Source organism: Chiloscyllium punctatum, chromosome 32 (genome assembly GCF_047496795.1).
Source record: "Chiloscyllium punctatum isolate Juve2018m chromosome 32, sChiPun1.3, whole genome shotgun sequence".
Lineage (NCBI taxonomy): Eukaryota > Metazoa > Chordata > Chondrichthyes > Orectolobiformes > Hemiscylliidae > Chiloscyllium > Chiloscyllium punctatum.
The window spans coordinates 56448573-56465131 of record NC_092770.1 but is presented as its reverse complement, the minus strand read 5'-3'; the positions used below and the strand labels follow the sequence as shown (position 1 = coordinate 56465131).

At 42.0% G+C, this 16559-nt stretch overlaps 1 protein-coding gene across 2 annotated transcripts in view; it reads left to right on the top strand.

Moving 5' to 3' along the window:
* The window catches only part of LOC140458195 (lysine-specific demethylase 7B-like), a 99266-nt gene that overhangs the window by 51371 nt on the left and 31336 nt on the right, over positions 1-16559 (top strand). For both annotated transcript variants that reach the window (XM_072552433.1, XM_072552434.1), the window contains exon 15: positions 5685-5779. In XM_072552433.1, coding sequence (XP_072408534.1) covers positions 5685-5779 — 95 coding nt within the window. The remainder of the gene's footprint in view (positions 1-5684; positions 5780-16559) is intronic.

The window sequence follows — 16559 nt, the reverse complement described above, 5'->3', positions numbered from 1 at the left end:
GTTAACCAAGATGAGGAATATGAAGTTTCTGAGAATAGCATCTATTCAATTCTTCCAGAATGGAGACTATACTAAGATTGATTTAATGATCAAAAAATGAAGACAATCCTTGTGTTATGGACCAGACCAGATCTATTTTAAGGAGGTACCCTAGACCCTAACTTTTTCTTATTGTAAAGGCAAATGTAAAGTGATGTGTTCTAGATGCAATTCGACTAGTCAAACTACTTGATGTTAAGCAAAATACAATTTACTCAAACATAATATTTCAAATACAAAAGAAAGAAGAACTTAGAATAACTTACCTCTATTGGGGAAACTTAACAGGATAATAGATACAGTTACTAATACTAATTAACTGTTCCAATATAAGAACATTCTGTAAACACATCCCTTGGCAAAATTCAGAAAGTAAATTTGTCTCTTGGGTAACTCAAACCCATGAGGAAAGACATCAAGAGGAAATTCAGAGAGAATAGCAGCCGGCAGACCTTTACTGCAGCTTACAACCCTGTTCAGATTCCCAACGGCAATTGCTTAAAAGTAAACCTGAAAAACTAGAAATCCTGGCCTGCGAGAGCTTGACCACACCTGCTCTGGCTGCATCTATTGTTCCAACTTTTCAAAAAAAAACTTCAAGGCCTCACAAACTGCATAATACTACAGACTGCTCACAACCTCTTGTTCAATCTCTTTCTTTAAAAGAAATCAGGACTAAATACACTGTGACACTGGGGCGGCATGATAGCTCAGTGGTTAGCACTGCTGCCTCACAATGCCAGGGACCCCAATTCGAGTCCCACCTCGGGTGACTATCTGTGTGGAGTTTGCACATGCTCCCCTTGTCTGCGTGGGTTTCCTCCCACAATCCAAAGATGTGCAGATCAGGTGAATTGGCCATACTAAATTGCCCATAGTGTTAGGTGCATTAGACAGGGGTAAATATAGGGTAGGGGAATGGGGCTGAGTGGGATACTCTTTGGAGGGTCAGTGTGGACTTGTTGGGCCGAAGTGCCTGTTTCCATACTGTAGGGAATCTAATCTAATCTAATCTAAAGGCATAGCATTGTTCCATTTGGCAGCAGCAATCATAATGAATTTTAAATTGAGTCTGAGGAAGAGAAGGGTTGGTCCAGTACTATTAATTGGAACTCAACCAGCTAAAGTGAACCAGCAAATTAGATTAAGGAATAGGTCAATAAAGATGTAGTGGTAGATATTATAGGAAGATATGTCAGAATGAGCATGATTAGATGTGTTTCAATAAGAAAGGGAAGTTATAATGGGAGGACCAACCATCCGTGCTTAGTTAAAGAAATTAAAAATAGTATAAAACGTGGGTGGCAGGTCAGAAGAGTAAACAGAATATAATAAGTGAGATAGTTAATGCTTTGTTTTAAATCTTCCATTCTCTAGATTTGGAGAATGTTCCACTAGATTGGAAAATAGCAAATGTTTGTTCAAAAATGTATGGAAACTGGAAACTATTGGCCAATTAGTTTAACATCTGTTAGGGACAATTGCAGTTGTTAGTAGAAAAAAATTTAGCAGAGCACTTGGATAAGTTCAAGAAAATCAGGCACAATCGTTATGATTTTGTGAAAGGGAAATAATGTTTAACCAATTGATTGGAGTTCTTTTGAGGAAATGTGCTTTGAATTAAATGGAATTGGTGGATCTGTTTTATGTAAATTTCAATAAGGCGTGTGATCAGATGCTGCATCCAAGGTTACTGTAGAAAATAAAGCTCATGGTGTAGGGGATAACATTTGCATGAATAGACAATAGCTAGCTATTAGGAAACATACAAATGGCTCATTTTTTGATTGGTAAGATAGATATATTGAACAGTACAGCACAGGAATAGGCCCTTTGGCCCACCATGTCTCTGCCAACCATGATGTTGTTCTAAACTAATCCCATCTGGCTGGACATGCTCTGTATTCTTTTATTTCTTGACTGTTCATGTGTCTGTCTAAATACCTCTTAAACTTTGCTTTTGTATCTGTTTCTATCACCTCCCTGGTAGCACACTTCAGACACTTACCACTCTCTGCAGAAAGAACTTGCCTTGCATATTACCTTTAAACATTTCCCCTCTCACTTAATCCCATGCCCCTTAGTAGTTGACATTTCCACCCTGGGAAAAGGATTCTGACTACCCACCCTATGCATCCCCCTCATAATTTTTATATGCTGTGTCAGGTCACCTCTCAGCCCCTGGCACTCTAGCAGAAACAATCTAAGGTTGTCCAACCTATTCTTAAATTCGTTCATTGGACATGGATATCTCTGGCTGGCTAACCTTTTATTGCCTGTCCTGAGTTGCCCTTGAAGGTGGTGGTGAGCTGTTGCATTGCACTGCTGCAGTCCTATACTTTCTCTCTCATCTGTATGGTCAAATTCACACTAACTCCATTTACAAATTTGCTGATGACGCCACTGTAGTCACATCTCAAAGATTAACAAGGTAGAGTACAAGAAAAAGAGAGCTTCGTGGCATGGTGTAACGACAACAATCTCTCCCTCAATGTCAGCAAAATGAAGGAGCTGGTCATCAACTTCAGGAAGCGGAGTGGAAGTGCTGAGGTAGAGGTAGTTGAGAGTTTCAAGTTCCTAAGAGTAAATATCACCAACAATCTGTCCTGGTCCATTCACGTTGATGCTACAGTCAAGAAAGCACACCAATGCATCTACTTCCTCAGTAGGCTAAGGAAATTCAGCAGGTCCACTGTGACTCTCAGCGATCTTTATAGATGGCCATAGGAAGCATTCTGTCTGGATGCATCACACCTTTGGTATGGCAACTGCTTTGTCCAAGACTCTAAGAAATTACAGAGAGCTGTGAATGAAGCCTTGTCCTTCTTGAAAACTAGCCTTCCTTCCATTGACTCTGTCTGTACCTCCTGCTGCCTCAGGAAAGTAGCCGACATAATCAAAGACCCCTCCCACCTCAGTTATACTCTCTTCCACCCTTTTCCATCAGGCAGAAGAAACAAAAGCTTGAAAAAAGATTCAAGGACAGCTTCTTCCCCACTGCTATCAGACTTCTGAATGGACCTCTCATATTAGAGTTGATTTTTTTTTTCTGTAGCTGTGTTGCATTCTATTTTGCATTCTGATCTGTTACCCTGATGTACCTAAGTAAGGTGTGATTTGGCTGGATGACACGCAAAACAATATTTGTCACTATCTATTGGTATCTGCGAGAATAATAAATAAAATCAAATTCCAGTTGGATGGAATATAGGTTGAACCACAATACCCTGAGGAAGGGAATTTCAGGATCTTGACCCAGCAATAGTGAAGGAATGGCGATAAGTTTCCAATTCAGGATAGTGAGTGGCTTGGAGGGGAACTTGCAAGTGGTGGTGTTTGCATGAATCTGCTGCCCTTGTATTTCTAGATGGAAGTGGTTGTGGATTTGGAATGTCCAAAGACCTTTGTTGAATTTCTGACCTGCATGTTGTAGGTAATGCACACTGCTGCTGTTGGAGTGGTGGTAGTGGAGGGAGTGGATGCCTGTGGATGTAATGCCAATTAAGCAGGCTGCTTTTTCCTGGCATCTTGAATGTTATTGGAGCTGTACTCATCCAGGCAAGTGGGGAGTATTCCATCATGCTGTTGACTTGTGTCTTGCATATGGTGGACAGACTTTCAGGAGTCAAGAGGCAAGTTACTCACTGCAGTATTACTAGCCAGTGTGTTGATGTGATGAATTCATTTGAGTTTCTGGTCAATGGTAATCCCCAGAATGGTAGGAGTGGGGGACTCAGTGATGTAAAACCATTGAATGTCAAGGGTAGTGATTAGATTGACTGACTGCAATTGAAGGTAGTCATTACCTAGCAATTGTGTTGCACAGATGTTTCTTGCCACTTGTCAGCCCTTGCCTGGATATTGTCCAAATCTTGTTGCATTTGAACATGGACTGCTTTCGTATCTCTAGAGTTGCGACCGGTGCTGAACATTGTGCAATCACCTGCGAACATCCCCACTTCCTCCCTTATGAGGGAGGAACTTTAATGAAGTCTTTGATGAAGAAGCTGAAGATGGTTGGGCCGAGGATACCACCCTGAGGAACTCCTGCAAAGATGTTCTTAAAGCTTTTCCACTCTAATCCAGGCAATGTCTTGATGAATCTCTTTTGCATCCTCTCCAAAGCGTCTACATCCTTCCTGTTGTGTGGCAACCAGAACTGCACTCAATACTCCAAATGTGGTCTTATACAACATGATTTGCCAACTTTTAGACTTAGTGCCTTGACCGATGAAGACAATTATGCTGTACACTTTTTTTACCACCTTATTTACTTGTATTCCTACATTTAGGACTTTCACCCCAAAATCCCACTGAATATCAATGCTCTGAAGGGTCCTGCCATTTACAGTACTGTACGCTTTCCTCATGCAATTGACATCCCAACCGCTCTATCAAAGTTCCTCAATGTTTCTGTGCTCCAGATAGAACTATCCAAACTTCTCTATTTTGTCCACATACCTGTAATCACTCATCCCGAGAGCTGTTCTGGTAAATTTCTGCCGTACTGTGTCTAGAGGTCTTCACACCTTTCCTAAAATGTGGTGCCCAGAATTAGACAAAACTAGTGTTTGAAAGAGGTTTAGTATAATGTCCCAGTTTTTATATTGTAGTATATCTATTTATAAAGCTTTATAAGTTGTTTTGTTAACTTGTCCTACCACTTTCAATGATTTATGGCTCCTGCCCCAACTTTCTCCTTTTATATGCTTTATTCTTGGGGTTTCCTTCCTTGGAAGGATGTGGGTGCGGAATGTTTAAATATTTTTAAAGCAGAGGTAGATTTACGACTGCAGAGGGGATGAAAGGTTATCAGGTGCATGCAGAATGGTAGAGTTGAGGTTAAAATGGGGTCAGCCATGAACTTATTGTATGGCAGAGCAGACACAAAGAGCTGATTGGCCTACTGTTTCTTTATTCATTTGTTCGTATGCTAAATGGCAGCATTCTGTTGTTGTTCTCATTCTCCCCAACAAAACCACATCTGGCTATGTTGACTTTCATCTGCAATGTGTCTAGCTGTTTAACTAGCCAGTCTTCAACTTCTAAGTTGATTATTCTTTCCTCATTGTTTAGTATGCATCCAGATTTCCTGCCATCTGCCAGTTTGAAAGTTGTGCCCTGTATCTGCAAGCTGTGAAGACAATAAGAATTATAGGCCTGTGGCAGAGCTTCCGGTCTATTGACTGCATCTTCCAAACCTGCAAACTTTACTGCTGAAAGAACAAGAGCAATATGTGCCAAACACCCTCAAAGCTACACAGTGTTATCTTGGAACTATAATGTCTGTTATTTCATTGTCATTGGGTCAGAATCTGGAACTGCCTCCCCAACAGCACATTGGATGCTCATATGCAATGTGGATTGCAGCAGTTCAAGAAAGCAGCTCACTACCATCTCCTTGAGGGCAATAACTGTTTGTCTTGCCATTAACATACTAGGCTCACGAACTAAAGTTAACACTGGTTGTTGCAGCATGTGTGAGAATAAGAATGAATGAATGGTGTAATAAACCAAACAGAATTCTATCCGATCATCACTGAATAATACACCCAATCCATTTTTCTGACTTCAATCCATATCTTTTGATGTTCATATCCAATAAAAGTTAATTCCCTTCTCAGTTAGTCTGCTTTTCTTTGCAGGGTTTTTCGAAAGTATGAAAACTGAACTCGGAGATGGAATGTCCAAATCCTCTGACCTCTCTGACTCTGATGTCGAGATGAAATACAGCCTGCAGGTATCTGCTCTAGTCCTCTGTCTGTTCAGGTACTGCTAGATTATGATCTGAGAGAGACCGTGTCACTGCGTACCTAATCCTTTGCACTGGCAGTTTAGCCACTCTGCTGAGGTTCTCTGGTTTGGGAACTTGTCATGATGTCTGTTGGTATTGGGTGGTTTGGGACTAGAGCAATGTGCTTTACCACTGTCTACAGTAAAACAGGACATAGAATTAGAGTGAGTATATGGCATGCAAACAGGTCCTCTGCTCAAACAGTCCATGTTACTGTTGACTATAGTCTCCTCTTCTCTAATAATCAGCAACCCACTATTCTTCTTCTCTCACGTGCTTCTCTAGCTTCACTTGAATATTATTCACCTCAACTTCCTTCTGTGAGAGCAAATTTCATGTTCTCACCTATCCTCCGGGGAAAGAAATTTCTGCCAATTCCACATTAGATTTCTTGGTACTTAACTTGCACTGAAATGTCCAGCTGTATTCTTCACACAAGTGGAAACATTCTCTTCTTTCAAATACCTCCAATGCTTTGAAGGCATCCTTTTAAATCACAGCTTAGCAGTTTGTTGACAAAATTAAAAAGGATGCATCCTTGCCATCCATCCTTGGTAATTTTAAGTTTGCAGTTTGCTATCATCAATGTCAATCTGTTCTGTACTTCTTCCAGTGCCTCTCTTCTATAATACGGTGACCAGAATTTCTTGCAGTGTGTCTTAAAATAAATTGACATAAGTTTAGCTGCTCTAACTTCTTAACCCTGTTCCTCTTTTAAAAAAAGTTTGCTTTGTTCTTGTTATGGCCTTATTACTCTTCATTATAACTTTGTGATTAGTGTATTTGTACACTTACACACTTCCCCTCCTCAATCCCATTTAGATTCTCATTTTCTAATTTAACATGTAATTTCCTTACACTTTGGTAGGAAAAGTAATACCTAACACTTATCAACTCTTCAATACATTTAATACTTACATGCCTAATCTTTTTAAATGTATTCATATCTTGTTGTCATGTATTGTACAGTTCTTCAGTGTTGACTCTACCTCAATTTTGTATCATCTGCAATTTTGGAAATAGGAGCTGCTGGAACTCAGCATTATATTGTGATTTCTCACATTTCGTCATGGCGGAAGGCTGTGTGCTTTTGTTGAGGAGGGATGATGCCCAATAGGGCATCACTTCTGGGTAGTATTAAGCTATAGGCTTACTCAGGAGTGAACGTGGAGAACTTGGAGGCAGTCACCAGCATCTAAAAGAATGAGAGCAGGTAGGACCCCGTTCCTCTGAAACGTGCAGCATCAGCAGCTTAATAGAGATGAGCAGACCAATGTAGGAACGGCAGTGAGAACAAAGAGCCCCTTCAATCTGTTTCCTGTCAGAAAAGTGAATCGCTGATTCGTAAGTATTTATTCCATGCTTCACTTATTTGGCTCAGCAGTTCAAATCAGGAGATGTTATTACAACTGAAGAGAACAGTTAAGAAATTTGCTTTTGAAATATTTAATATCCCGGATAATTAAATAAAATAGAGATGGCTGGGCAGGCAATGTGTTGCAGTTGTGGAAACTGTGGACACCTGGTGTGAATCCTAGATGAAATGGTCCAACTACGCAACATCTTGGTGAACCTCCTCTGCACTGTCCTGAGTGCAGTCTAATCATTAATGCACTGTGGCAAGTAGAGCTATACACAGTGGGGTAATTAAAGTCTCATCCAGCTACATCATAATCTCCCTACTCCTGTATTCAATGGCTTGACTAATAAAGCCAAGTTGCCATCATGTAATCTTAAACACCTTCTTCAAGGATTTGTGGACATGCAAACCAAGATACACTTGTACCACCTAGGATCCTATCATTCGTCATGTACTCCCTTGCCTTGTGTAGTCTAAGGCTTTCCACTTCATTATTTACCATGCCACCAATTTTCATGACATCTGTGAGTGTACGTTCATGTCGAGATCATTAATGTACACAACACACAGCAAGGGAAGCAGCACCAAACCCTATGGCATATCATTGGACACAGGCTTCATGTCACAAAAATAACCTCTGTGGAGAAACAGTCAACATTTTAAGTCAAGTGATCTTTCATCAGTTCTGACAAAGGGCCGTTGAACTCTCAGCTTTCACTACATCTGTCTCTGCAGATACTTCCAGAACCACTGAGTTATTCCCCATTTTGTTTTTGCTTCAGATTTCTAGCATCTGCAATTTGTTTTACTTTGACTATCATTGTCTGCCTCTTGGCACAAAGCAATTTCGAATCCAATTTGCCAAATTATCCTCGATCCCATGGGATTTTCTTGACCAGTTTGCCATACAAGACTTTGTCAAAAGTCTTACTGAAGTCTAGTAGACCACATCTACTGAATAACCTACATCTAGTCACCTCCTCAGAAAACTCAACCAAACCTGCTGGGATGGCATGGTGGCTCAGTGGTTAGCACTGCTGCTTCACAGAGCCAATCCGTGATTAGCTGTGAGGAGTTTGTATGTTCTTCCCGTGACTGCGTGGGTTTCCTCCAGATGTTCCTTTTCCTTCTATTGTCCAAAAATGTGCAGGTTAGGTGTATTGGCCAGAGGAAACGCAGGATTATAGAGACAGGGTAAGGGGCTGAGTCTGGGTGGAATGCTTTTTGGAGGGTTAGTGTGGATGGTCCATATGGCTTGCTTCCACACTGTAGGGGATTCTATGATTCTCACCCTGTCAGACATAATCTTCCCCGACAAAATAACGCCGAACTATTCTCTATTGATCCTTGCCTAGCCAAGTGGAGATTAATTCTGTACGTCAGAATTATTTCCAATAGTTATCGTCCACCCGTTCCCCCATTTGTGATTTGCTCAAGTATATCACAGTTCTCTTCCCTGATTTCGGTTACATTTTGCCCATTTGGTTCCAAATCAGCCCTACTCTTCCCCCTCGTCATCTCTTCCACCAAATATATTATAAAATGCCTTTTGGATATTCCTTCGTTTTATCTATTAGCATGTTTTTTATGCATCCTTTCCTCCCATGGCAACCTGAGATACCTTCTCATCATGCCCTGGCGATTTATGCACATTTATGTGCACTTATACATCTAACATCACCTAAAATCATAGAATCCTGGCGGTGCAGGCAGAGGCCATTTGGCCCATCGAGTCCACCCTGACTCTCTGAAGAGCAACCCACCAGCTATCCCGTAATCCCACATTTCCCATAGCTAATCCACCTATCCTACACATCTTTGGACTGTGGGAGGAAACCAGAAACACACACACACACACACACACACACACACACACACACACACACACACACACACACACACACACACACACACACACACACACACACACACACACACACACACACACACACACACCTAGGGCTAGAATCAAACTCTGGTACCTGGTGCTGTGAGGCAGCACTACTAACCACTGTCACCATGCCTCCTTAACTAATCTTAACATGATCTCTGAACCTCACCATTCCAACTGAAATCTCCAGCTCTTTGTAAGTACAAATGTGAAATATTCATTTAAAACCTCACCCTTGTCCTCTTGCACCATGCACCGATTGCCCCCTTTGGGCTGTAAAGTCTTTCCCTGGTAATCCTCTTGCTCCTAATTTCCATATATAATGCTTCAGGATTTTCTTTAATTCTATCTGCCAAATGTAATTTGTGCCTCTCTTTGCCTTCCTAATTTTTTAAGCACCCCCTTCCCCCCCCCCCCCCCCCCCCCCCCCACCCCCCCCCCCATACTCTCTATACTCCTGAAGGGCCTCCCCTGTTCTTTATGCTCTCTACTTAACATACAGTTCCTACTCTTTATCAAAATCTCAGTATCCCTGGACATCCAGGGTTCCCTGGACTGGTTGCACTTGCCCTTCATTCTTAGAGGAACATGCTGGCCCTGAACTCTCACTATACAACTTTTAAAAGGCTCCCACTTTCAAAATATAGACTTACCTGCAGGCTGCTTCTCCCAACCTGTCTCTGTACAGCACAGAGACAGGCCCTTTGGCCTAAACTTGTCCATGCTGATCAAAATATCCGTCCGTGTTAACCCCATTTCCCTGTACTTGGCCCATATCATTCAAATCCTTTCCTATCCATGTATTTATCCAAATGCCTTTTAAATATTGTTAATGTACCTGCCTCTCAACCACTTCCACTGGCAGCTTATTCCATACCCATACCACCCTCTGTGTTTAAAGAAAAAAGTTGCCCCTCCGGTTCCCTTTCATACTTTCCCTCTAACCTTAAACTGATGCCCTCTAGTCCTTGATTCCCCTACCTTGGGAAAAAGACTGAGTGCATTCACCCTATCCATGCTTCTCCTGATCTTATACTGTTCTATCAGGTAGCTCCTCAGTCTCTACTGCTCTAAAGAAAAAAGTCCTACCTTGTCTAACCTCTCCCTATGACTCAGTCCTTTGAGTCCAGGCAACATGCTTGTAAATTTCTTCTGCACTCTTTCTAGTTTAATAACATCTTTCCTATAACAAGGTGATCAAAACTGAACACAAGTGGGGCCTCACCAATGTCCTGTATAACTGCAACATAGCCTTCCTTCTTTTATACTCAGTGTCCTGTGCGCCAAAAGCCATCTTCACTGCCCTATCTACCTGTGACTCTATTTGATCCCATCTAATAATATTGAAATTGGTCTTCCCCAAATTTAGATACTTAACTTCTGCACAACCTTTATCCCTTTTAATAATGACTTTAAAACTTAGAGTTATGGTCACCATGCCAAAATGCTCACCAACTGAAACTTCAACCACTCGATTGACTTCTTTCCCTAGCATTAGGTCTACCACAGTCCCGTCTCTAGTAGGACTAGTCACCTATTGGCACAAAAAACTTCTACTGGATGCACTTTAAAAATTCTGTCCCGTCTAATATTTCTACAATAAGGCAATCGCAGATAACATTTGCAAAGTTGAAATCCCCTACTATTGTAACCCTATTCCTCTCACACCTCTCTGATAAGTGTACTTATCTATCCCCCCCCCCCCCCCCCCCCCCCCAACTGTTGAGAGGCTTGTCTTCTAATCCCAGTTAAGTAATCACTGTTTTTATTTCAAAGCTCTACCCAGATGGCCTTATTGAAGAACCTTCTAGGATGTTCTCCCTCATTATTGCAGTGATGGTCTCTTTTATCAAAAATGCAATGTCCCACCTCTCTCTCAACCCCCTTCATCTATACCCTGGAATGTTGAACTGCCAGTGATTGTAACAATTATCATATTCCCATGTGCTCATCAATGCTCTGAGTTTATCCACCTTACTAGGCAGCACCTTCCAAACACACAACCACTTCCATCTGAAAGGACAAGGACAGTAGATTCATGGGAACACCATGACCTGTAAGTTTTCTTCCAAGCAACTCACCATCCTGACTTTGAAGTATATTGCTGGTCCTTCACTGTTCTGGGTCAAAATCCTGGAATTCCCCCCTCAAAGCAGGTGGACTGCAGCAGTTCAAGAAGGCAACTCATTGCCACCTTGTCAAGAGACAATAAACACTGGCCAGTTTGCAATGCCCGTATCTGACGAATGAATAAAAGAAGTTTAGAAAGGTGTCATGTGTCGGTGCAGACTTGGTGGGTCAAGCAGCTGTTCCTGTGCTGTATTCCTGTCCTTTATTCTAAATGCTCTGTAAATTGGTTTATTGTTGTCATGTACTAAAATACAGTGAAAAGTGGTGCTCTGCATGCTAATATAGGCAGATCATACCATACCATACAAAGTGCATCAGGGTGTAAGACCATAAGGCATAGGAGTGGAAGTAAGGCCATTCGGCCCATCGAGTCCGCTCCACCATTCAATCATGGCTGATGGGCATTTCAACTCCACTTACCCGCATTCTCCCCGTAGCCCTTAATTCCTTGTGACATCAAGAATTTATCAATTTCTGCCTTGAAGACATTTAGCGTCCCGGCCTCCACTGCACTCTGCAGCAATGAATTCCACAGGCCCACCACATTGGCTGAAGAAATGTCTCCGCATTTCTGTTCTGAATTTACCCCCTCTAATTCTAATGCTGTGTCCACGGGTCCTAGTCTCCTCGCCTAACGGAAACAATTTCCTAGCATCCACCATAGCGTGTAAAGTGCAGAATACAGTGTTACAGCCGCTGAATTAACATCTAAGAAGTCTGTTCAAACGTCTGATAACAGCAGGGAAGAAGCTGTTCTTGAATCTATTTGTGTATTCAAGCACGATCTTCTGCACAATAGAAGAGGTGGAAAAGGTGGGAGAGGATTATATCTCCTGAGGTAGTGGAAAATATAGATGGAATCAATGGATAGAAGGCTGTTTTTGCTTGACTGACTGGGCTGTGTACAGGACTCTCTGTAATTTCTTGCAGTCTTGAGAAGAGTAGTTGCCATGTCGTGCTGTGATGCAAACAGATAGAATGCCCTTTCTGGTGCTTCTCCAAAAATTGCTAAGAGTCCTTGTGGACATGCTGAATTTTTTCAGCTTCCTGAGGAAGTAGAGACGTTGTTGTGCTTTCTTGACCGTTGTATTGACGTAAGTAAACTAGGACAGATTGTTGGTGATCCCTTGTTGATGTACCCTTCAGTTTTTAGGTTCCAATCAATGTAATCTTCCACCCAAGTCTCTTTTTAATGGCCTTCAGATTGTACTAGTTCTGTTAATTCCCATTAACAATTCCCATTAATATCAGCTTTGATTGTGATTCTTAATTCCACACTAAGATGAACCCTATCTCTGTATCAAGAACAACCCACTCTCCCTTTTAACTTTTGACTTAAACTGCTGTCCATGTTTAGACCAAAGCTGTAATGAGTTCAGGAGCTAAGTGTCAGAGAGCAGATTATTGCTGATTAAGTGTTGCTTGATCAAACTGCTGATTATCTTTTTCATCACTTTACTGGCAATCACATATAACTCATAGGGTGGTAATTGGTTGGGTTAGAATTGTCCTATTTTTTGTATTCGGGACATAACTGGAAAATTTTCCACATTGTCAGGGAGACAACAACGTTGTAAGTATAGCTAGTTCTGGAGCAGCACATGTCTTCGGTGCAACTACTGGAATGTCATTAGGGCCCATAGCCTTTGTAGTATCTGGTGCCTCTAACCATTTGATATACATGAATTAAATGGGTTTCAGACTGGTACCTGTGATACTTGGGAGTTCTGGAGGTGGCTGAGATGTATCTTCCACTTGGCACTTCTGGCTAAAGGTTGTTGCAAATGCTTGACCCTTATCCTTTGCAATGACGTGCTGGGCTCCCCAATTGTTGAGGATTGAATATTTGTGAGGCCTTCTCCTCCAATGAATTGTTTAATTGTCCAGAATCGTTTCTTGACAATCTGGATAAGTATAAAGTTAAAAATCACACAACACCAGGTTATAGCCCAACAGGTTTATTTGGAAGCACTCTCTTTCAGAGTGCTGCTCCTTCATCAGGTAGTTGCTGAGATCGCTTTGCTGAGCTCCGCACTGCATTGCAGGCAGAACAGAATCCCAAACCACCCTACCCAGGTCATCGTGGTAACCTCGGACACTGACAGCCACCTGATGAAGGAGCAGCGCTCTGAAAGCTAGTGCTTCCAAATAAACCTGTTGGATTATAACCTGGTGTGTGTGATTTTAAACTTTATACACCCCAGTCCAACACTGGCTCCTCCAAATCATGGATAAGTGCAAGGTAGGGCTTAAACAATTAACGGTAGGGCCTTGGTAGTGTTGTAGAACAGTGGTACTTAGGGTTTCAGGTACATAATTTGTTGAAATTTGCACCATATATTGACATGGTGGTTAAAAAGGTGTTGGAGGGGGATCCAAGATGGCGATGCTTTGCTGAGCTCTGCACCGCATCTCAGGTAGGACAGAGTCCTAACCCACCCTACACAAGTCATTGTGGTAATCTAAGACCCTGAAAAAGTTAAGAGTCCTAGAAAGTCATAAGAAATTACTTACCTGCGTTTTTGACTACCGAGGATGCCGAAGAAGCTTCACCCACGGCTGCAGCCCAACCTACAGGCTCCTCTGACTCGATTACTTACCAGGCCTTAGTTTTGGAGCTCACAAAATCTTGCAAGGTGCTGGGTAAGTAGATCAAATACAAGCTGGCCCCGATCTTTGTTATGATGTAGAAGCATGAACAGTGGCTGGGAGGTCTCGGCGGTGGTGGTGGGAGGGGGAGTTGGACGAGGTTGAACGCAGGATCACTGTGGTGGAAGGTGAGACTGATTCCTCCAACGACAGGATTCAGGCCATGCAGTCGCAGGTCCGTAACTTGCATGATCAGGTTGATGATCTTGAGAACAGGGGCAAGAGGAAAAATATTCAGATGGTTTGTCTGCCAGAGGGGAAGGAAGGTGAACAACCAGTGGAATTTATTAAGGATTGACTGCTGAAATTCCTTAACTTGGAGGTTGGAATGGGAAGTATGAAGATTTGAGAGAGCTCACCGGGTCACAGCATAGAGACCAGGTCTGGACCAATGCCCTCGCCCTACCCTGGTGTGGTTCCATAATTATAGTGACAAGCAGAGAATCATGGAAGCTTCCAGAATCCAGGGGGAAGGATCCAAAGGCCTTATTTTATGAGGCCTCTAGGATCGTGTTTTTCCAGGATCGTTCAGCGGCGGTGATCTGGAAAAGAAATTACATGATGGCTTCAAGAAAAGATTTGAGGGAGCTTGGGATCCAGTACTCTCTAAGGTACATGGCAGTGCTTCGTTAAAAATCTTACAACACTAGATTTTAGTCCAACAAGTTTATTTGGAAGCACTAGTTTTTGCAGCACTGCTCAGGTGGTTGACAAAGCTTGTGCTTCCAAATAAACCAATTGGACTATAACCTGGTATTGTAATTTTTAACTTTGTACACCCCAGTCAAACACCACCATTGCCAAATCATGGCAGTGCTTTGGAGTACCTTTAATGGATCTGTATACTTATTTTGACTCGCCAGAAAAGCATAAGACTTTGTGATCAAACTAACTTAGTCTGAGCAATTTAATATGTACAGATAATAGCATTATTTGAGTATATCTGTATTCCTTTTTTAAAAGAAAAGAAGTCTTGTTGGGGTTTTCTTTTCCTGTTTTTTTTTTTGTAATAATTTTGGGTTAAATTATGCTCTGGGACAGATAGGGTATTTACTTTTAACATATAAGTTAGGCTATACCAGGGGATGGGTGGGGTGCTCACTATTCACTTCTTTTTTTTCATATGTACGTATGATTAGATTAGATTAGATTAGATGACCTATAGTGTGGAAACAGGCCCTTCCACCCAACGAGTCCCACACCGACCCTCCGGAGAGTAACCAACCCAGACCCATTTCCCTCTGACTAATGCTTATTGCTATGGGCAATTTAGCATGGCCAATTCACCTGACCTGCACATCTTTGGACTGTGGGAGGAAACTGGAGCACCCAGAGGAAACCCACACAGACACAGGGAGAATGTGCAAACTACTGGCATAAGCTTTAGTAGTTTCCCAGAGGATGAACAGGCTACTGTTCGAACCTGAATTAATGTCTAGGAAAGCCCTGAATTCGTTGGAGAAATACTTAACAAACTTACTATCCTTAAGGATAAAGGAATCCATTTGCCAGTGTCTTGGAACCGCTACAGTGTCCCTAATCTTAACCATCAAGTACACTGGAGCATGATCAGAGATGGTAATATTACCGATCGCACGTCTACTCAAACACAGTTGAAGTCAACTGAGAAGGTGTACTTTGACAGGCTCAGCTACAAAGGATCACAGCATTTAGGTCTACATTGAACTCCGTGCTCACGCAGACAGCAAAGAAGGAGCTTACATTTGCAAAACAGTACTTAGCGTATCTTCCCTGGAAAAAGAGTGCCCCCACCCCCAATCCATTACGTTGATCAGGGAAGGTTCTGGAAACCTAACCTGTGATTCTAAAAAGATTAATGTGGCATTTTTGGAGACTTTACTCCAAATTACATAAGATGAGGATGGGTGGGCTAGGGTGGAATACTTTTTCAAGAATCTGGAGCACCCAGGTGTGACTCCTGAACAAGAGCCTTTATTCAATGCACTTATCAGAGCAAGAGATGCAGGAGATTGTGAAGCAGCTTCAGAGGGGAAAGGCACCTGGTCCTGATGGACTTTCCAGTGAATTTTAAAAGGAATTTATAAGAGTGTTGTCAGGTCCAATGCTCAATACATTTAATGATTCGTACAGTCACGATCATCTCCTTCCCTCTCTAAGAGAGGCCAATATTTTTCTTATTCTTAAAAAAAGGAAAGCCCTGTAGGACTGTTTCCAATGGGCCCATTTCACTTTTAAATGTTGATTTTTAAAATCCTTCCTGAGACTCTTGCGTTAAGGCTGAAAACTGTTGCCTTCTATTATTAGAGGACCAGACGGGCTTTATAAAGGACCGCAGATCTTCCAATAATGTTAGGAGGTTACTTAATGTGATTCAAGCATGTCATACAGGGATTGGTGATTTGACCGGGTCAAGCAGCCGTACCTTTGTTATATTCTAGAGCGGTTTGGCTTGGGCAAAGCCTTTATAAGATGGGTACAGGTTCTCTATAGTGACCCTCTTGCCATTGTTCTCACCAATGGTGTGTGATCAAGCAATTTTAATATCTTTAAGGGTAGTCAGCAGGGCTGTGCCCTTTCGCCATTGTTTTTTACATTGGTGATTGAGCTGCTGGCAGAAGTCATTCATAAGGATCTTAACATACTGGCTTCAGAAGCACGGTCAAAATCACACGAGATTTTGTTGTACACGGACGATGTCCTCAACTTTTTGTCAA